General features: G+C 46.1%; 1 protein-coding gene across 1 annotated transcript in view; it reads right to left on the bottom strand.

Annotated features, from left to right (window-relative positions):
• The window catches only part of B4GALNT3 (beta-1,4-N-acetyl-galactosaminyltransferase 3), a 111,610-nt gene that overhangs the window by 89,137 nt on the left and 6,687 nt on the right, over nucleotides 1–15,786 (bottom strand). The window contains 1 exon segment of the mRNA XM_019543885.1: nucleotides 15,539–15,781. Coding sequence (XP_019399430.1) covers nucleotides 15,539–15,781 — 243 coding nt within the window.

The raw sequence follows: 15,786 nt of genomic DNA on the forward strand, positions 1-15,786 counted from the left end.
AAAAAAAAATAGGAAGAATTGGACAAAAAGCAAAAGGTAAGAACTGGCGAAGAAGAGGCTTGGAACTACAAGCACAGGAACTGCTTGAGTATTACTGTGTTCAAGATAAGGGGATGCTTCGCAGCAAAGTTCTGTAAACAGAACTGCATCAATGAGATCCCTTTTCCTGGTGGAAACAAGGCTACAAGGCTCCAAATACTGGCCAACTACCCAGGTCAAAAGGAGTTAACCCTACTCTGCAAATTAAACAAAGCCATTGCAGTACAGTGCTAAGCAACAAGCAGCTACATGCTGCTTTATCTTGGAGTCTCCACTAAGAAAGAAACACCGTGATTCCTCTGTGGTACCCAGTCTCCACTGTACTGGATTTGTGCAGTTCCAAATGCTTTGTTGTATTATCCTCTCCCTCTCCCAAATTCTTACGGTATCAAAAGGAGGGTATCCAGGCAAGCGTGGTACAGCAGTACACCTCCCTTTGGCTGTGCTGTGCAGGTGCCACGAGCACCCAGCTCACCTGCACTTTAGCACAGCTCCTGCTGGGAGCTCAGCAAGTGCTGTGAGCCCTATGAGATCACCACTTGCTGGCATGGGCTCTGCTCAGTCGCTGCTTTCAAGCAGCTCCAGTCCCTGCTGCTTTTCACTCTTCAAATTCAGCTGCAGGGGAAAGGAGGGGAGGAGCAGCCAGCAACTCCGTGCAGCCCCTGCTTTCACTCAGTTCCAAAGACTCCGTGCTGCCATCTCCTCCTTTCCCTTCTGTTCAATTAAGCAGGGGGACAAGGGGAAAATGAAGGGGAAAAGCAAAGAGCAGTAGGCTTTAGAGCTGCTTGAAAGCAGGGACTCTGGTGAGACTCCAGGCTGACCTACTCAGAGCTCACAGAGCATGTGAAACTCCAGCAGGAGCTGCTGAGAGCTCACTGGCATCCCAGATCACGCCCCCTTCAGCTGTGCACAGTGAGCATGTGCGCCACGTATTTGCCTCACCAGCAAAAGGAAGTGTGGCCTCACCAGTCTCCACAATCCTGGAACCATCCAGGAGTACTAAAATACACTCATCCTCCTTATAAAAACCCACATTTGCCCCAGTTGCCTCTTGGAATTACTCTTGTTGCATTTTTTCCACCTTTTGACCTTGGGTCTCTCAAGCTGGAAGTCTATTGCTGTGTCCTCCAGTTCCCTTCATCCACCTCTCTCTTTGACCCATATTACTCTATCCTACCTGCTCCACTAAAAGTCACTGGATATCTCCTTATACTCAAGCCTTCAGTTCTTACTCTCTCCTACATTTTTAATGCTGCCCTTGACCAAGTAGATCATTCGTTATTCGCTTCTTTATTTCTGCCAAAACTCTGCACAGTTATGGCTCTCCTCTTACTCTTCAAATAATCCTTCTACATTTATTTCCACACTTCTGCCTCACTTGCTTCACCTAGGCTCTCTCTCCTTGCCTCCTCTCCCTACCTTCTATTTTTAGTTTCATGTTGATGATCCCTAGACCAACCCCAACACTGACTTTTCTGTTCTCTTTCACCCCTGGATTGTAGATGAATCTCCAAACATCTTACCGGTAACTCACACTCACAATGTCAGACTGCACTTTCTTTAGTCCCTCTTATCTTCCACTTCCTCTTGTCATCATGGGCTCAGAGTAAATCAACCTTGTTCATTTTTTTTTATTTCTGCTTTTCATTCCCCATTTCCAAATCCTATCATTTCTTAAAACAGGTTCCTCCCTCTGTCTCTACTGTTCGATCCATGCTCTGCATCTAGACCAGGGTGTGGAGGTTCGAGATGCGGTGTGCACTTAAACATACAAGGATTTTTTGAAAAGGGGTTTTTATTTAACTATGTAATGACCCCTAAGATAGAAAGATACATTAAAATACAACAAACAACAACAATGGTGGCTACAACAAATACAATTATGCAAAGGTCGAACTTATCAATCATTGCTATCACTTTAAATAATACTCACGGTTAGGCAAAAAACCATAGATGATAACAGATGTAACATTACATCATGCACATAAACGTTGTCAGGTTAGGGAAGTGGGTAACACGAAGGCCTTAGAAAACGCCTCTTTTCAAAGAGGGGAGAGCCGGCTTGGGGCAATCAGTCCCTTGCCTGTTCAGCCTCAGAGTCGTGGTCCCTGTTCCGTCTGCAGGCGCTCTCCCCGAGTGCGGGGAGAAGCACGGTTTTTAAACACACAGCTCGACGATTGTCCAATCGTCTTGCGTGCTGCCGTGTGAACCCCTTATGGTACGTTTCCTGCTTGAGCCTGTAAGAGTTTTCGCGCCAACTGCTCGATGGTATATGAGCTGCAGTGACTTCCTGCCACGGCACATCAACCCAGAAGCCTCTGCAGGCTTAGCTTTTGGCGCTGAGGAGGCCTGGCCATTCATCTGGGTGCAACTGCAAAGCACCCTTGCACAGTGCAATTGCAAACACATTTTCACACAGGGGCGGGCAAAATTCAGCCCGTGGGCCAGATATAGCCCACCAGGCCATTCTATCTAGCCTGTGAGGCCCCTAAAAATTTTAGAAAATATACATCTGCCCCTGGCTGCCTGTCATGTGGCCCTCGATGGCTTGCCACAACTCAGTAAGTGGCCCTCTGCCTGAAATAACTACCTGCCCCTGATCTAGACAATAACAATATTCTCCACTCCCATTTCTTCACCTTTCCATAGCTCTGTTTATGACCGTCTCTCCTTCAGTTTCTAAGCTGGGTTGTTCTCTCCTTCTGCATTAACTTCAAACCTCATTTCTACCCCCACGAATTCCATTCCTGCTAACACATCCATCACCTTCTCTTCCTACATCCCTTCCAACTCCTTCAAGCAGAGCCATCCTTCTCTTTTGACTTTCTCTCCTTTTGCCACTTCATCCCCTGAGTCCATCCCTTTTTATGTTAACCCACATTTCTTTAATTGCTTTCCACTTCACATATCCTGCCTTTGGTGAATTCTACCTTTATAAGACTCTGGCAAAAGCTAGGTAGGACTGAGGATTGTATTGTACAGTGGTCAGTGTTACACAGTAGTGATAGTTGGAACTCAGGCACTGAATGAAGCAGGCCTCTGTTAAGACTCATGCGACTGGTAAAGGGGGGCACGTACTCCCCTCCCCGAGATTGGCCCCCAACTCAGCACTGCTCAGGACGGGGCAGTTTTTTTGCCACATGGGTCAGTGGTGTATTGGGGGGGAACTAAGCCATGGCAGAGGAGTGGATATGGGGCTTTTGGCTTACCCTGGGCCCGCCCACAAATTGTGCTCCCCCAGACTTGGGAGGCACCAGTCACCCCTAAGCTCAGAGGAATTCTTCCTAGGAACAATGACAACAGTTCAACAAAAGATAAACGCTCAGGCTGGTAGTCTATTTTAAGTTGGATACATGCACATGTGGGAACAGAGATATTAGCACTGAAAGAAAAATCTTGTGCAGTACACGGTAAATGAATGGCAGTGTTTTTCCTCCTAATGGGAGTATGTGAATGAAGCGTCCTGGTAAATAACAAACAGGAAGAGATAATCTGCAATTATGTCACTATACTGAGTTAAAAACATTTCAAGCTCTTAGTCTTATCAGAATGGTGCACTCACTAGAGGGACAGGGGACCAGAATATTTTAGGTGGAGTTTAAAGGGGTCTCATAGGGATAAAGCAGCACTCAAAATACACAACAGAGCCCAAGACATGCCCCTCCAAAATTCCTCTTCCTTCTAAAGCAGATAGGCTCATTGCTCTTAGCATTGCAGAGCCAGCACAAGACCAGCAAAACGAACATACTGGGCATGTTAGGGGAGAAAATAATATAATTGATTCCTTCACTTCTGCTATAGATTTAAATATTAAGGAATTAAATATGCAAAAAAGGGAACACTTTCCACCACCTACAGAGTGGACAGGAAGCTGATGTCAAATATTTTTCTATGCCAGAGGTAGATTCTGGTAAGTACTTACAGAAAAAGAGAGCATATGTTTGTACACATTCAACATGCCCTGTGAAAGACACTGTTTCCTCATGCTGCTATTAGTGTTGTCTTTTCCAGCGAAACACCAAGTATCAGCAATTCCTGGTGGGTAACATAGGGTCCACATTTAACATGAGGGGTGGGGGGGAAATGGAAAATAAGCACCAGAGGCTCCAAAAAATTTTGGAAAAAGCCAGAGCTTTTAGGCTAAAACAAAAAAAGACAAAAATATGAACTGCATGCAACAAAAATAGCATACTTGGGGAGAAGGCAACATATGACAAGACTTAAAGCTTCCTCTGTCATCATCTGAGGCCACTTCTTCCATTTGAATGTACTAACACTCGGTTTTAGTTATTGTTCGTGAGACCAGTGACCTGTGGATCCATTTTTGACCATACCATTGTAAGAGAACTGCACCAAAAACCCACTGTGGACAACATAGCTTTGTGCTTACTGTACTTTTGCATATCTTTCCACAGAAGTCTTAGGTTGCTCATTAGGCAGCTAGATTAGCTACAATCTTCCCTACATACTGCGGAATACCTTTCTTCTCTACTGAGGAAGGCATGTTGGTGATTGATTGCAGTAAGGTTGAAACCATCTGCTCACCTTCCTGTATACCAAAAATATGACCAAGTAAAGAATCCATGCTGATGGCATGGGAAAAACTCTCTCTCCTAGAACTGAGTAAGAATCAATTAAATAGAGACCTAGTTAATCTTTTTGCCTCCCTCAGCACTGTCTCATCCCCTGTCCCTTTTTTGCCTGTTTAGGACCCTTTCTTTCTGCAGTCCATTCAGTGTCTGATAAAGTAAGGTGCTGCCTATAAAACCTCATGCCTCTCAGAACCAGTTAGTCTCTAAGGGTGGAAATAGGCACAAGCTTTGTGCCAACCAGAAAAATGTTTATGATGGCACAAACAGAAACAGAAATCACTACCTTCCGTTGCACCACAAATGCTCAAATTTATGGCTGCAACAGAAAGTAGTAACCCATTGGGCCCTTGAAACCTTGGGAGCGCCTGCCTCACTTTCCCCATTTACTCAGAGATCTCTGGGGACATGTCTGGATAGAGCAGAAAAATCCATCCCTTCACACCACCACAGGTCACAAGGTCCCTGCTTGCAGACATGAGCCCCATGTTGGGGCACAGCAATAATATGCATGGTGGGAGAATCCCATGGTGGAGGATTTCCCTGGAGCGTGTGCAAGATTGGAATGGGGAAAAGTCCCACTGGGGCTCCCAGCTCCACATCTGCAGCCTATGCTCTACGCTTATGCCAGAAATGTGCATTGGGGCCAGTGGAAGAGTGAACCCTGACAAGAGTTCCCCTCTCTGCACTTGCACACCTGAGGAGTGAACCCCTTTGGGAGTTCTGCTCTCTGTGCTTACAGACCTGTGCTGGGGAAATCCACTGCAGGAGATTCCCTCACTCCACAACAGAAGGGGGCACCTCTGAAACCCTGCTTGCAGACACTCCAAATCAGGGTGTGGCAAACAGCAACACCTACAGACTTTGATCAACTGTGTTTTCCTTGCGCAGCTGATAGCGCTCCACTGATATCCATTTCCAGCCTAAGGTGCCATCCTCCTCTACCTTCTGCCTCACATATCCCCAGTAATCTTCATTCTCCCTGGTCCAACAGTTTGGCATCAACCTCAAAGTATATGCACAACAGGTTGCAGTCAGCTTGTAGAATCATAGAAAATTAGGGCTGGAAGGGACCTTAGAAGGTCATCTAGTCCAACCCCCTCCTCACAGCAGGACCATCCCCAACTAGATCATCCCAGCCTAAGCTTTGTCTAGCTAGATTTTAAAACCCTCCAAGAATGCAGCTTCTGATCCATCAATGCTGTTAAATTATAGGATGGTATCAATGAAGCATGGGATGCTGACTTTTTGTTCAAGAGAAACCTGAAAACAGCAAAAGCCTGAACAGAGTAACTGAAGACTTGCCACTGTCTAAAGAGACCCACAAGCAAAAACAAAAATATGGTTCACTTAGGGTCCCAGGAGCTGCCATCACTTTATGCAAATGATGCTGTGTACATCCCTACAGTTGAAAAATAGTACCTGAAAATGCAGCAGTATAACACGAGTAAGCCCTGCAGCCATTTGAGTTGGTCAACCCAGGCAGACATGTATTATGGAGAAATACAGGACAATTTCACCAACTTTCAGAAGGCAGGAAGATAAATCAACACTGAGCTGGCTGATTTGGAAGGAAATCTCAGGCAAAGACTACAGCAGGTTGACAAGATTGAATACAAGGATCTAACTCAGCTGGTTGGCAGAGGTAAAATCTTGGGGAATTTTGGAGCCAAAGACATATTTAAAGGTATACCCCACTGACACTGATCAATTCAAGCTGTAGGGTAGTTTAGGACTGCTCTCAGATTCCTGGCCAACAAGTGCTCACATAGAATACTTAAGTCACAAATATCAATATTATGCCGTCTGTTGTTTCTGATGGACAAAACGTCACCGTATTCTAGTAGCTGACAACCTGCCCCCAGTTATACCTGCTTTTACCTAGGTCCTCCCATATGGACTATAGCAGAGTTGTTCAACCTCCAGCCTGTGGGCCAAACACAGCCCACAGAGCCATTGCGTCTGGCTCGCAGGGCATCCCATGAGTCAGAAAATTTACTGGTGGTAGAGCAGTGGCTATTAATACTACCACCCCCCCCGCTACCAAACTCCCAGGTCTCCTCCCTGCCGCACAGCCAGATTGGAACCAAGCCAGGCCCCCTTCTTCCCGCATGGCCAGGCTGGGAACAGGCCAGGCCAGGCTACCTTACCCCATGTGGCTGAATTGGGGCTGGGCCATACCCCGCTTCCTTCCTCCCACTCACAGCCAGTTTGGGGCCAGGCCACACTTTCTCCAGGCACTAGATTGTGAACACTGGCCATCTGGCCCACTGGAGAAAAAGGTTGAGCACCACTGGACTACAGAAATGCAACACACCTGGATAGGAAGCCTTTAGGGAACTCCCATTAAGCCTTGGGGAACTCCCAGTAGGACACAGCACAGTAGCATATCTCCTTAGCAACATGGGACAAAGTGAGCACATCATCTCTGTTCTCTTACTTTTACATTGGCTTCCCATAGAGCCAAGTCAGTCTAGGTCCTGATTCTTATCTTCAACAGGGCCAGGAAATGTAAAAAAGTCCAAAGCACCATGATATAACTGTTGTTAACTCTGATCTTTAGACATAATGAAACTTTCTACCACAACAGAGAGCTGTTTTTGTTTTTGTTTTTGTGGGAGACAGACTATTCCATATTCTCAGAGCTGTCTCAGGATTTGAGCTCCCCAGGGAACTAAGAACGATCACAAACTCTTCCCTCTGTCCCAACCCCAACCTTTCACACTTACAACATACACTTCTCTGACCTGTTTTTCACAGCCAATACTGAGTAAAACATAGATTATTTTTTTTATACACACACACAGACACACAGACGCACTAAAAACTATCGTAGACATACATTTTCTCCTGGGGAAGAAGATGAGATGGAACAAGTCATATATGATAGATATTAATCACATTACTTAATGTAATACACTTCTGAAAGGAGCTCAGATACTATAACAATAAAGGTCATGTAAGTACCTATAACCAACAGAATATCCCCAGTCCAACTAACACACTGCTTCTTCATGTGCTGGACTTGGCACAGGAGTACACTGAGTTTGAAGTAAAGCACAGGGGTTTTTTCCCCCTATGTCTAGAGGCAGCCTAAGTTCCACAAGTTAGTTATATGCTTTGTAAGAAAAAGTACTTTCTTTTGTTACTTCTCTGAAGAGCTCATGAGTACCACTGAATTCATTTTATGGACTACACCTGCAGAAGGGGCAAGGGAGAGGTAAATAAAAAAAGAAGAAAGATCAAACTTCTATAAAAATAACTTAGCCCATCTTCTGGAATCTAATTACATAATCATCCTCTTCTACACTGCTACAGACCACAGAAAACCCCTCCAGAAAAAAAACCAAAAACTTCCCATGTTGTAGCTTTCTTTAAACACTACTGGATATAGGGGAACAAAGAAAGTACAAAATGAATAAGCTCTGCCTGTTACATCCTTGCATCACATCTGCCTGAACTTAAACATGCAATATGGCATGATCCTAGCATTACTGTGGCAGATCCCTAAATACAAACATGCCATGCCAAGCAAGCTTCAAAGCACTACATTTCACCTGCTCACAAATGAAAACTAGGAAGTAGGCATCAGGCCATAGGTTCATAGTTTCTCTGAATCACTCTTGCTAAACTTGACTCACCAACACAAAAGGGAGAGGTCTGGGAACTTATACTATAAAGAAAAGTCTTGCAACTCTACCCATACCCATCACCTGTTACAAGTAATACAGCTTTATATTAATTTCTTCATAATACCCAGATGAAATATTTGCTTGACTTCAGAGGAAGATACTACTCACTATGGGATAAATTTAACGAATGCTATGAACTTGCAACTCACATTGACTGCAAGTAGGCGTCATAGATACCCGGCACCTGTCAGAGATGGACCCTATATGACACAAGTATAAGTATAGCATCCTTATTGAAATGAAGTGGGAGGGAAAGAGGTGGGGAAGATGACAACCTGCGGTATCCAACACAGAGTGGAGTGGGTATTTTGGCCCCAGAGAGGTACAGTAATGGGCAGTATTAGTTCAAGCTTTCCCCCACAGTACTCTGGTTAGTAAGTTTCACAACTGACCTACAAGGAAGCAGAACAATCTTGATGCCCTTGGTTTTTCTGCTGAGTAAAGCAATGAGGAAACCAACTACGCTGATGGTTCTTGTGGTGTGGACACATCAACTAGAACCTGCAATGACTAGATCCATCTCATACAGGCCAAAGAGCAGCCAACTTCAGCTCCTTCTCATCCTGAGGTAGAAATGACTTGACTGCCTACAAGTGAGAGGTTCCGTATCCCATTAACGATTCCAAGAGTCATCTAATGTCTCCTCCTGCCCTTCAGCTTAGCAGATGGCAATCCATGCTGTATTTTAGGGAACGGGACTCCGAGATAGTTCTTTTTGTAAAGCCTTGTGAACAAACAGGTAATAAGGCTTTCAAAAGCTCTAAAATATCACAAACAAAACCACTATACAGTTGGTCCAATAAAAGACATCCACTAAGAAGTGCTTGCCTCTTGAATAATTTCTACATCCTCACGGCTACAATACCACATGGCTCTTAAACTACCGCAAACAAAACAGCAATTCCAAGCAATGCACATTGCTACCTGTTGCCCTTCAGAGAGAGGCAGGAGAAAAGAGGCAAGGAAAAGCCTGTTGCATGCTGGAAAGTAGAAAGAAGGGCCTGCTGCAAAGAAACCTTAGGTGCCTTAGAAGGAGTATTATCAGCACATTTCCCTGGTTCCTTCTAAGCTCTTCTCAGTTTCCATGCGAAACATTGGGATGATGGGCAATTGTGTTCAGAGAGCTTCTGTCCTAGACGCAGGATAGCAGGCCGAATCATTCACTGCTCGGCTTGTCACCAGCAGGATAGAAAGAAAACACACTCCTGGCCTTGTTTACATGACAGAAGTGTGGTGGCACAAGGGAGAGTAGCAGCAAGCAGCAGCTGGAAGGTGCAAGGCTGGTCAGGGCTTCTGGGTCCCTTTTTCTGATCAGCAGCACCCTCCCAGCTATCTTATTCAGTTCTCCTGCAGTGCTCTTGGTTGCCACTCACACCTACAAGACAAATTAACGCAACAGTCCCAAACGCTTTTATGCACCTATGACATGTCTCAGCCTCAGAACAAATCAGAGCCTATGAAACAACAGCCAATATAGATGAAGCCTCTAACTTCTGATTTTTGTGTGGTCTAAGGACTGCTTCTTACTTTTGCTCACTCTCTGATGCAAGGGATGGGAGGGGGAGGGCACTGGGGGAGTGCAATCCTTTGTCTTCTAAGAGCGGAAGGAGACCCCACTGCCCTTTTTGACTTCAGCCATGTTCACCCACAATTCCTCTCTCTCTTCACTGGTGAGCTGAGGATTTACCAGGCAAGAGAATGTGAAATGAAAGCAATAGACAGTGGTGCCTGAGGAGCTCATAGGATTGCCCTGCGGTAAGGGGTATGGCAACAGCATGTGCTGAGAGAAATTGTGTCCCAGTCAGAAGCCACTGCCATCCCTCTCCTCCAAGGAAAACCTTTCCTTGCACTGGATCTTTTTACCATCCCAATCCTGTTCAAAATTATGCTGGGAATTCATTGGTGTTAAACAAGCAAGCATGAGGTTGCAAGCTGAGTTGTCTTCTCCTGTAGAGAGAAGACTTCCCTTCTGAATCAGAGCTCTGGGTTTTCCCCAACATTTCACTCACTCGAAGAAAAACTGCCCTGTCATCATCAGCAGCACTCAAGGAATGTAGGCCTGCTACTGAAGATGAGAAGAGCTTTTCCACCCACAATCTCACACCAGAGAGATTAGCTCCTGTACAGGGTAGAGGATAAATGCTTAAGATTCCTTGGCTAGGTTTGGCCCATTTTGTATGACAATTGCCCTGCCCCAAGACAAAAGAGCTGCCTGTCTTTACTCAGCCTCCTTCCCTGTGCTGTTTGCAGGTCATATGAGGTCCCTTGTTTTTCCTCCCTTGACTGTCAGTGGGTTTATTTAAGGTTCCTAAAAATGCCCATGAGGCTGCAGACAACATAGGTTTCTTTTAGTACTGCCAGAGGGACTTGCATTCCTAATGGTCAGACTTCTCAGCAATAACATACAGGGGCAAGGCTTGGAATAGGAAACATGATGGCAAACAGTTCAGAAATTAACTTATTAACTGAACTGGAATCTAGTATGTGCCTATGGTGACTGCTGATTTAATGGTTACTCTCAAAGCGGATGGGTTAAGCCTTTCAAGAATGATGAGCTGTGGTCTCTGATGCATTCCCTTCATCTATAAAAATCCCCATCTGACCCAGAGAAAGGTCAAGATCAGCTTGACCAGCTGTTTATAAGCCAGATCACACAGCATCCTAGGTCTGAATCCTACTGCTCAGGCTCATCTCTCAGTCTCCAACCTTCTGTCTAAGGCAGGTTTGTCAAAAAATATGGCTTGTGGGCCAGATCTGCCCTGCAGAGCTGTATCATCTGGTCTCCAATGCTGCCCATGGGTCTCAGAGTGATCCACAGTTTCCCACTCTTGCCTGGAAAACTACTGAAAAATGCTCTTCAGGTTTTAGAACAACAAACATGGAGGCAGTTGTATCAGCAGGGCTGATCCTATAACTGCTGGCTGGTGCCTACTTGTGCTTCACAGCAGAGCTTTCCACTTGGGAAAATAGCAAGGCAGAAGATCTTTGAAAAGAAAAAACTGAAAAGCTTTGAAAACTATTCCTTGTGCTTGTCCCTTGTCTCTGGAAAGAGCCATAGCAATGCATTGAAATACAGCTGCCTCTAACCTGGAAGGGTGATAACTTTACTGAGGGCCACATGCCACACAGCACCTGCTTCATCTCAGGTCCCAGAGCAGCAGAGCGACTGCCTGGATTGGCTGTAGCAGGACTGGGCCACAGGGGGTCACTCCAGGACATGCACTGGATCTGGAACGTGGGCCCGATGTATGGGTCCGGTCTAGCCCATGGCCTGGTCCTGCACCACTCATCCAGCTAGATGGCGTTTGACACCTATGGTCTAAATTGGACATTTAGCCCCACTTCTCCCCCCAGATCCTAATCTGGTATAAACCAACATAGCTCTACTGAGCCAACAGATGCCGATTTCTACGAGCTGAGGGTCTCCTCATTAAACACACATTTGTGCTTAAGTCCATTGAATTTAGTGGAACTACCTGAGATTTCCACTGATGGAAGTAAAACCTGGATCAGCGCCTCAATTCCTACACTTTGGCATGTTGTAGCACACAGGATGCTTGACTACTCTCATGTAAAATGTTGTGGGGGAACAAAGCTGAGAAAGAAAATGGGGTGATGCAAGCTTAATTTAATTCACAACAACTCACAAGTGAATTCTTCTTATGGCTGCAGTAGCAGTAAAGCAGCATGGAGGCAAGCCTGCCTCTGGTAGCTCTAGATTGGCTTGAGTGAGTGAGTTCATCTCTCTGGAAAGTGCTTCATGGTTATAAAGAGAACATTAGCTAGAGCTTCAATGTGCAAAATATTTCATAAGCACGTTGTAGAAGATAGTTGAGTACAGAGTGAAGGTTCATGGGAATGGAAATAATGAGCTACTGCAGGCCCCTTCCCAAGCCTAACAATTCTAGGATTCTCTGCCACTGAAGGAAAGTGTCCAAGTTCTCTTGCCTGGAAAACTACTGAAAAATACCCTTTCTGTTTTAAAACAACACGGAAGTAGTTGCATCAACAAGGCTGATTCTGTAACTGCTGGCTGGTGCCTACTTGTGCCTTGCAGCAGAGTTTTCCACTGGGCGAACGGTGAGGCAGGAGATCTGCAAAAAGAGAAAACTGAATAGCTGCAACAACTATTCCTTGTCCTTCAGGTTTCAGAAGTCTCTGGAAAGAGCCATGCCAATGCACTGAAACACAGCTGCTTCTGCCCTGGGAAGGTGATAACTTTACTGAGCTGCAATAGTCAAAGGAAAACAAACACTATTTGTTTTTCATTCCTACTTTTGATTTTTCAAACAAGACATGATTTTAAAGGTAGCAAGATAGAAGGGTAGGATGGAAGGCCACAGATTAACCTCTTTCCTGCTGAGAGTTTCCAGGCTTCTCCTGCTACTCCAGGAAAATATAACTCAGACCACAAAAGTGTTAAGGGAGGCTGGACTCCAAGAGCACTGCCCATACATAAAGTTGCTCTGCATCCCCCAGTGCTATCTACTTTTCTGAGAGTTTTATACTGTCACCCATCATTGCAGTGTGTCTCGTACCTTCCACACCAAAATCAGTAAAGTCCTTTGTGGACTTCACAGAATCAGATGCTTTTCAGGGTCAAAAGGGAACTTTATAACCTATAATCCTTTTCTTAATATCCTGTTTTGATTGGTAGAGGTTTAGGGGGCTGTCAGTGTTGCAAATGTTATTCTTAAGATGAAGAGGATCTCAGCCTACAAGCAGACTTTTGCCAGAGTCTAGTCCAATTCAGATCTTGAAGAAAATGGGGGGAAACAGAACATGATTTACAGTAAGATGTATTTGTTAACTGTCCCCCTTATCTTCTCCCCTTGCTTCCTCTGATCCCCTGTCCCTTCTCACCCTCTTAATATAAAAGATGTCTTCCCTGCAGCTACAGATCCACACCCCCATCTTACAGCATTATTCCAAAATATCATCCCCCCCCAAAATGCTTGTTTTTTTTCCACCTTCACCCCTCAGCTTCTTCACCTTTTGCTTTTTTGTAACCCCTGAACTACTTTGGTACATGATCTGGTACATAGATGGTGAGACTAGAAGAAAGATTAGTAAAAGTTGAGTTACGCTCTCTTTCAATTATTGTAACAAAAAAAAAACAAACCCCAACATCCCACAACCCCTCCAAAGTGATATCACTAGTTGTAAGAGACAGCTGATAACTCCTAAGTCAATAGGGTTAGAGAAATAACTATCATAACTAAGATTAAACTTGTACCATTGTAAAAAAATACTAGTTCAGCCAAGTAAGCTACCTTCTGTTTAAAACCGGACATGGATAATAGGAGATAGAACAGGTGGGCACAATTTAAGATCTGGATCCTGCAATAAGGACCATCCACCAGAGCTCATGATAGAATTGTGACTTAAATTCTTGGATTAGAAACAAAACCCAACCTACTTATTCCTTGACAGGAGGAGTCAAAAGCTTTAGGATGTACCTTTGTCATACAGGGTGCTTAAAGCATTCAAACTTAAACGCTTAAACTGCATTTGAAGTGACATTGTTAAATCAGCTTTAGCCCCAGACCAACTGCTGTATCTGGGGTCAGAAGGAATGGTCAAATGGATATGAACTGTGGGGGTTTTTGCCTTCCTCTGTAGTGGGAGGTATGGCCCTCTACCTAGGGCAGGGACAAGCAATTATTTTGGGTGGAGGGCTGCTTACAGAGTTTTGGCAAGCCATTGAATGCTGCATGACAGGCAGCCCAGGGCAGATAAATATTCATTTTCTAAATTTTTTTAGGGGCCCCTGTAGACCAGATAGAATAGCCTGGCAGGCTGCACCCAGCCCCAGGGCCGCATTTTGCCCACCCCTGACCTAGGAGCTCCTGAGCACATAGTGACAACATTTCATAGAGGCAGGATGCTGGTTCCCTTGCTTTACCTGTGGCAGGTTAAGTTGTTAGGTCTGTATTGTGCCAGGGCTGACTGTAGCCTTATGCAGAGTGCAGATTATGGATTGTGTGGGATGGTTTGGATAGGGCTGCTCCTGCCTCAGGCAGAGGATTGACTAGATCAGTGGTCTCCAAAGTGGGGTGCGCAAGACGATTCATTGGGGTGCGGGAAGAAAATATTAGAACTTCTATTTATATAAATATACATATATTGGGGGTGCATGCTCAAAATTTTTTTTACTGATAGGCTGCGTGAATATAAATATACATCTATTGGGGGTGCATGCTCAAAAATTTTTTACTGATGCAGGTGCACGATCAAAAAAGTTTGGAGACCACTGGACTAGATCAGCATTTCTCAGCCTGTGGGTTGCAACCCAAAAGTGGGCCACAACAATATATGAAAGGATCGCAAACAAGCTTTAAAAAAAACGGATCAACTGACTTTAAAAATGGATTCTCCTTTAAAGGAGAAAAAGGTGGGAAGCTGCAAATTTTCCCTTGCAGGCTGGCAGAGCTTCATCTTGGGGCTCTGTATGCCTTGCACAACCCTCACCGCATGCACTGGGGCACTGGGGGCAGCAGGTCAGGAGTGGGAGGCACTGGGTCAGGACTGGCCATCGATGTTTAGAAGTGGATCTTGGTCCAAAATAGGTTGAGAATGACTGCACTAGATGTCCTCTGGAGGTTCCTGCTAGTCCTTTAGCATTGTATGATTAAATTGCTGCCCCCTGCCCTCCCTTTTTACAATCAGGGGTGGGCAAAACACAGCCCATCTGGCCCATTCTATCCAGCCCGTGGGGCCCCTAAAAAATTTAGAAAATTAATATTTATCTGGCCCCAGCTGACAGTCACGCGGCCCTCGACGGCTTGCCAAAACTCAGTAAGCGCCCCTCCGCCTGAAATAACTGCCCACCCTGCTTCAGACCATCCCAAACTACTGATAGACTTTTAGGGGCTGGAAGGGACCTGGGAAGATCATGGGGTCCAGCCCCCTGCACCAAGCAGGAAAGACAACTGGGGGGTCGGGTGACCCCGGCAATCTCATCATTCAACCAACCAACCCGCCCCCAAAACTCAGGGAAATGGTTATTTCAACCCACAAGCCTTTCCCGACCAGGTGAAGGCTGAGCCTCCCTGCAAAGACCCCGGGAAGCCGGCGCCAGCTCTCCAGCCCCGTCCCCGCTCCTCCCGGCGCCGCCGCGGGGCGCAGGACGAGGCAGCAGCGGGGCTCCTCCGGCTCGCAGCTCAGTGCCCCGCACCCAGCACGGGGCCGGGCCGGGCGCCCGGGACCAGCACTCACTGCGGTTCAGGGGGTGGCCGCTGCCCTCCGCCGACGCCACGAGCTCCAGGTAGGCGGCCCAGAGCCCCGCCAGCAGCACCCCGCAGGCCAGCAGTAGCCGCGACCGCCTCTTCAGCAGCCTCCCCAGCGGGCGGCTCCGCATGGTGCGGGCTGCGGGGTCCCGCTCCGCCGGCCGCAGCCCGGCTCATGCAGCCGCCCGCACCCGGGGAGGGGACGGGAGAGGACGGCCCGGCCCGCCGCCTTCTCCG

The sequence above is a fragment of the Crocodylus porosus genome, unplaced genomic scaffold (assembly GCF_001723895.1).
Source record: "Crocodylus porosus isolate Cpor-Errol unplaced genomic scaffold, CroPor_comp1, whole genome shotgun sequence".
In the NCBI taxonomy this organism is placed as follows: Eukaryota; Metazoa; Chordata; order Crocodylia; family Crocodylidae; genus Crocodylus; species Crocodylus porosus.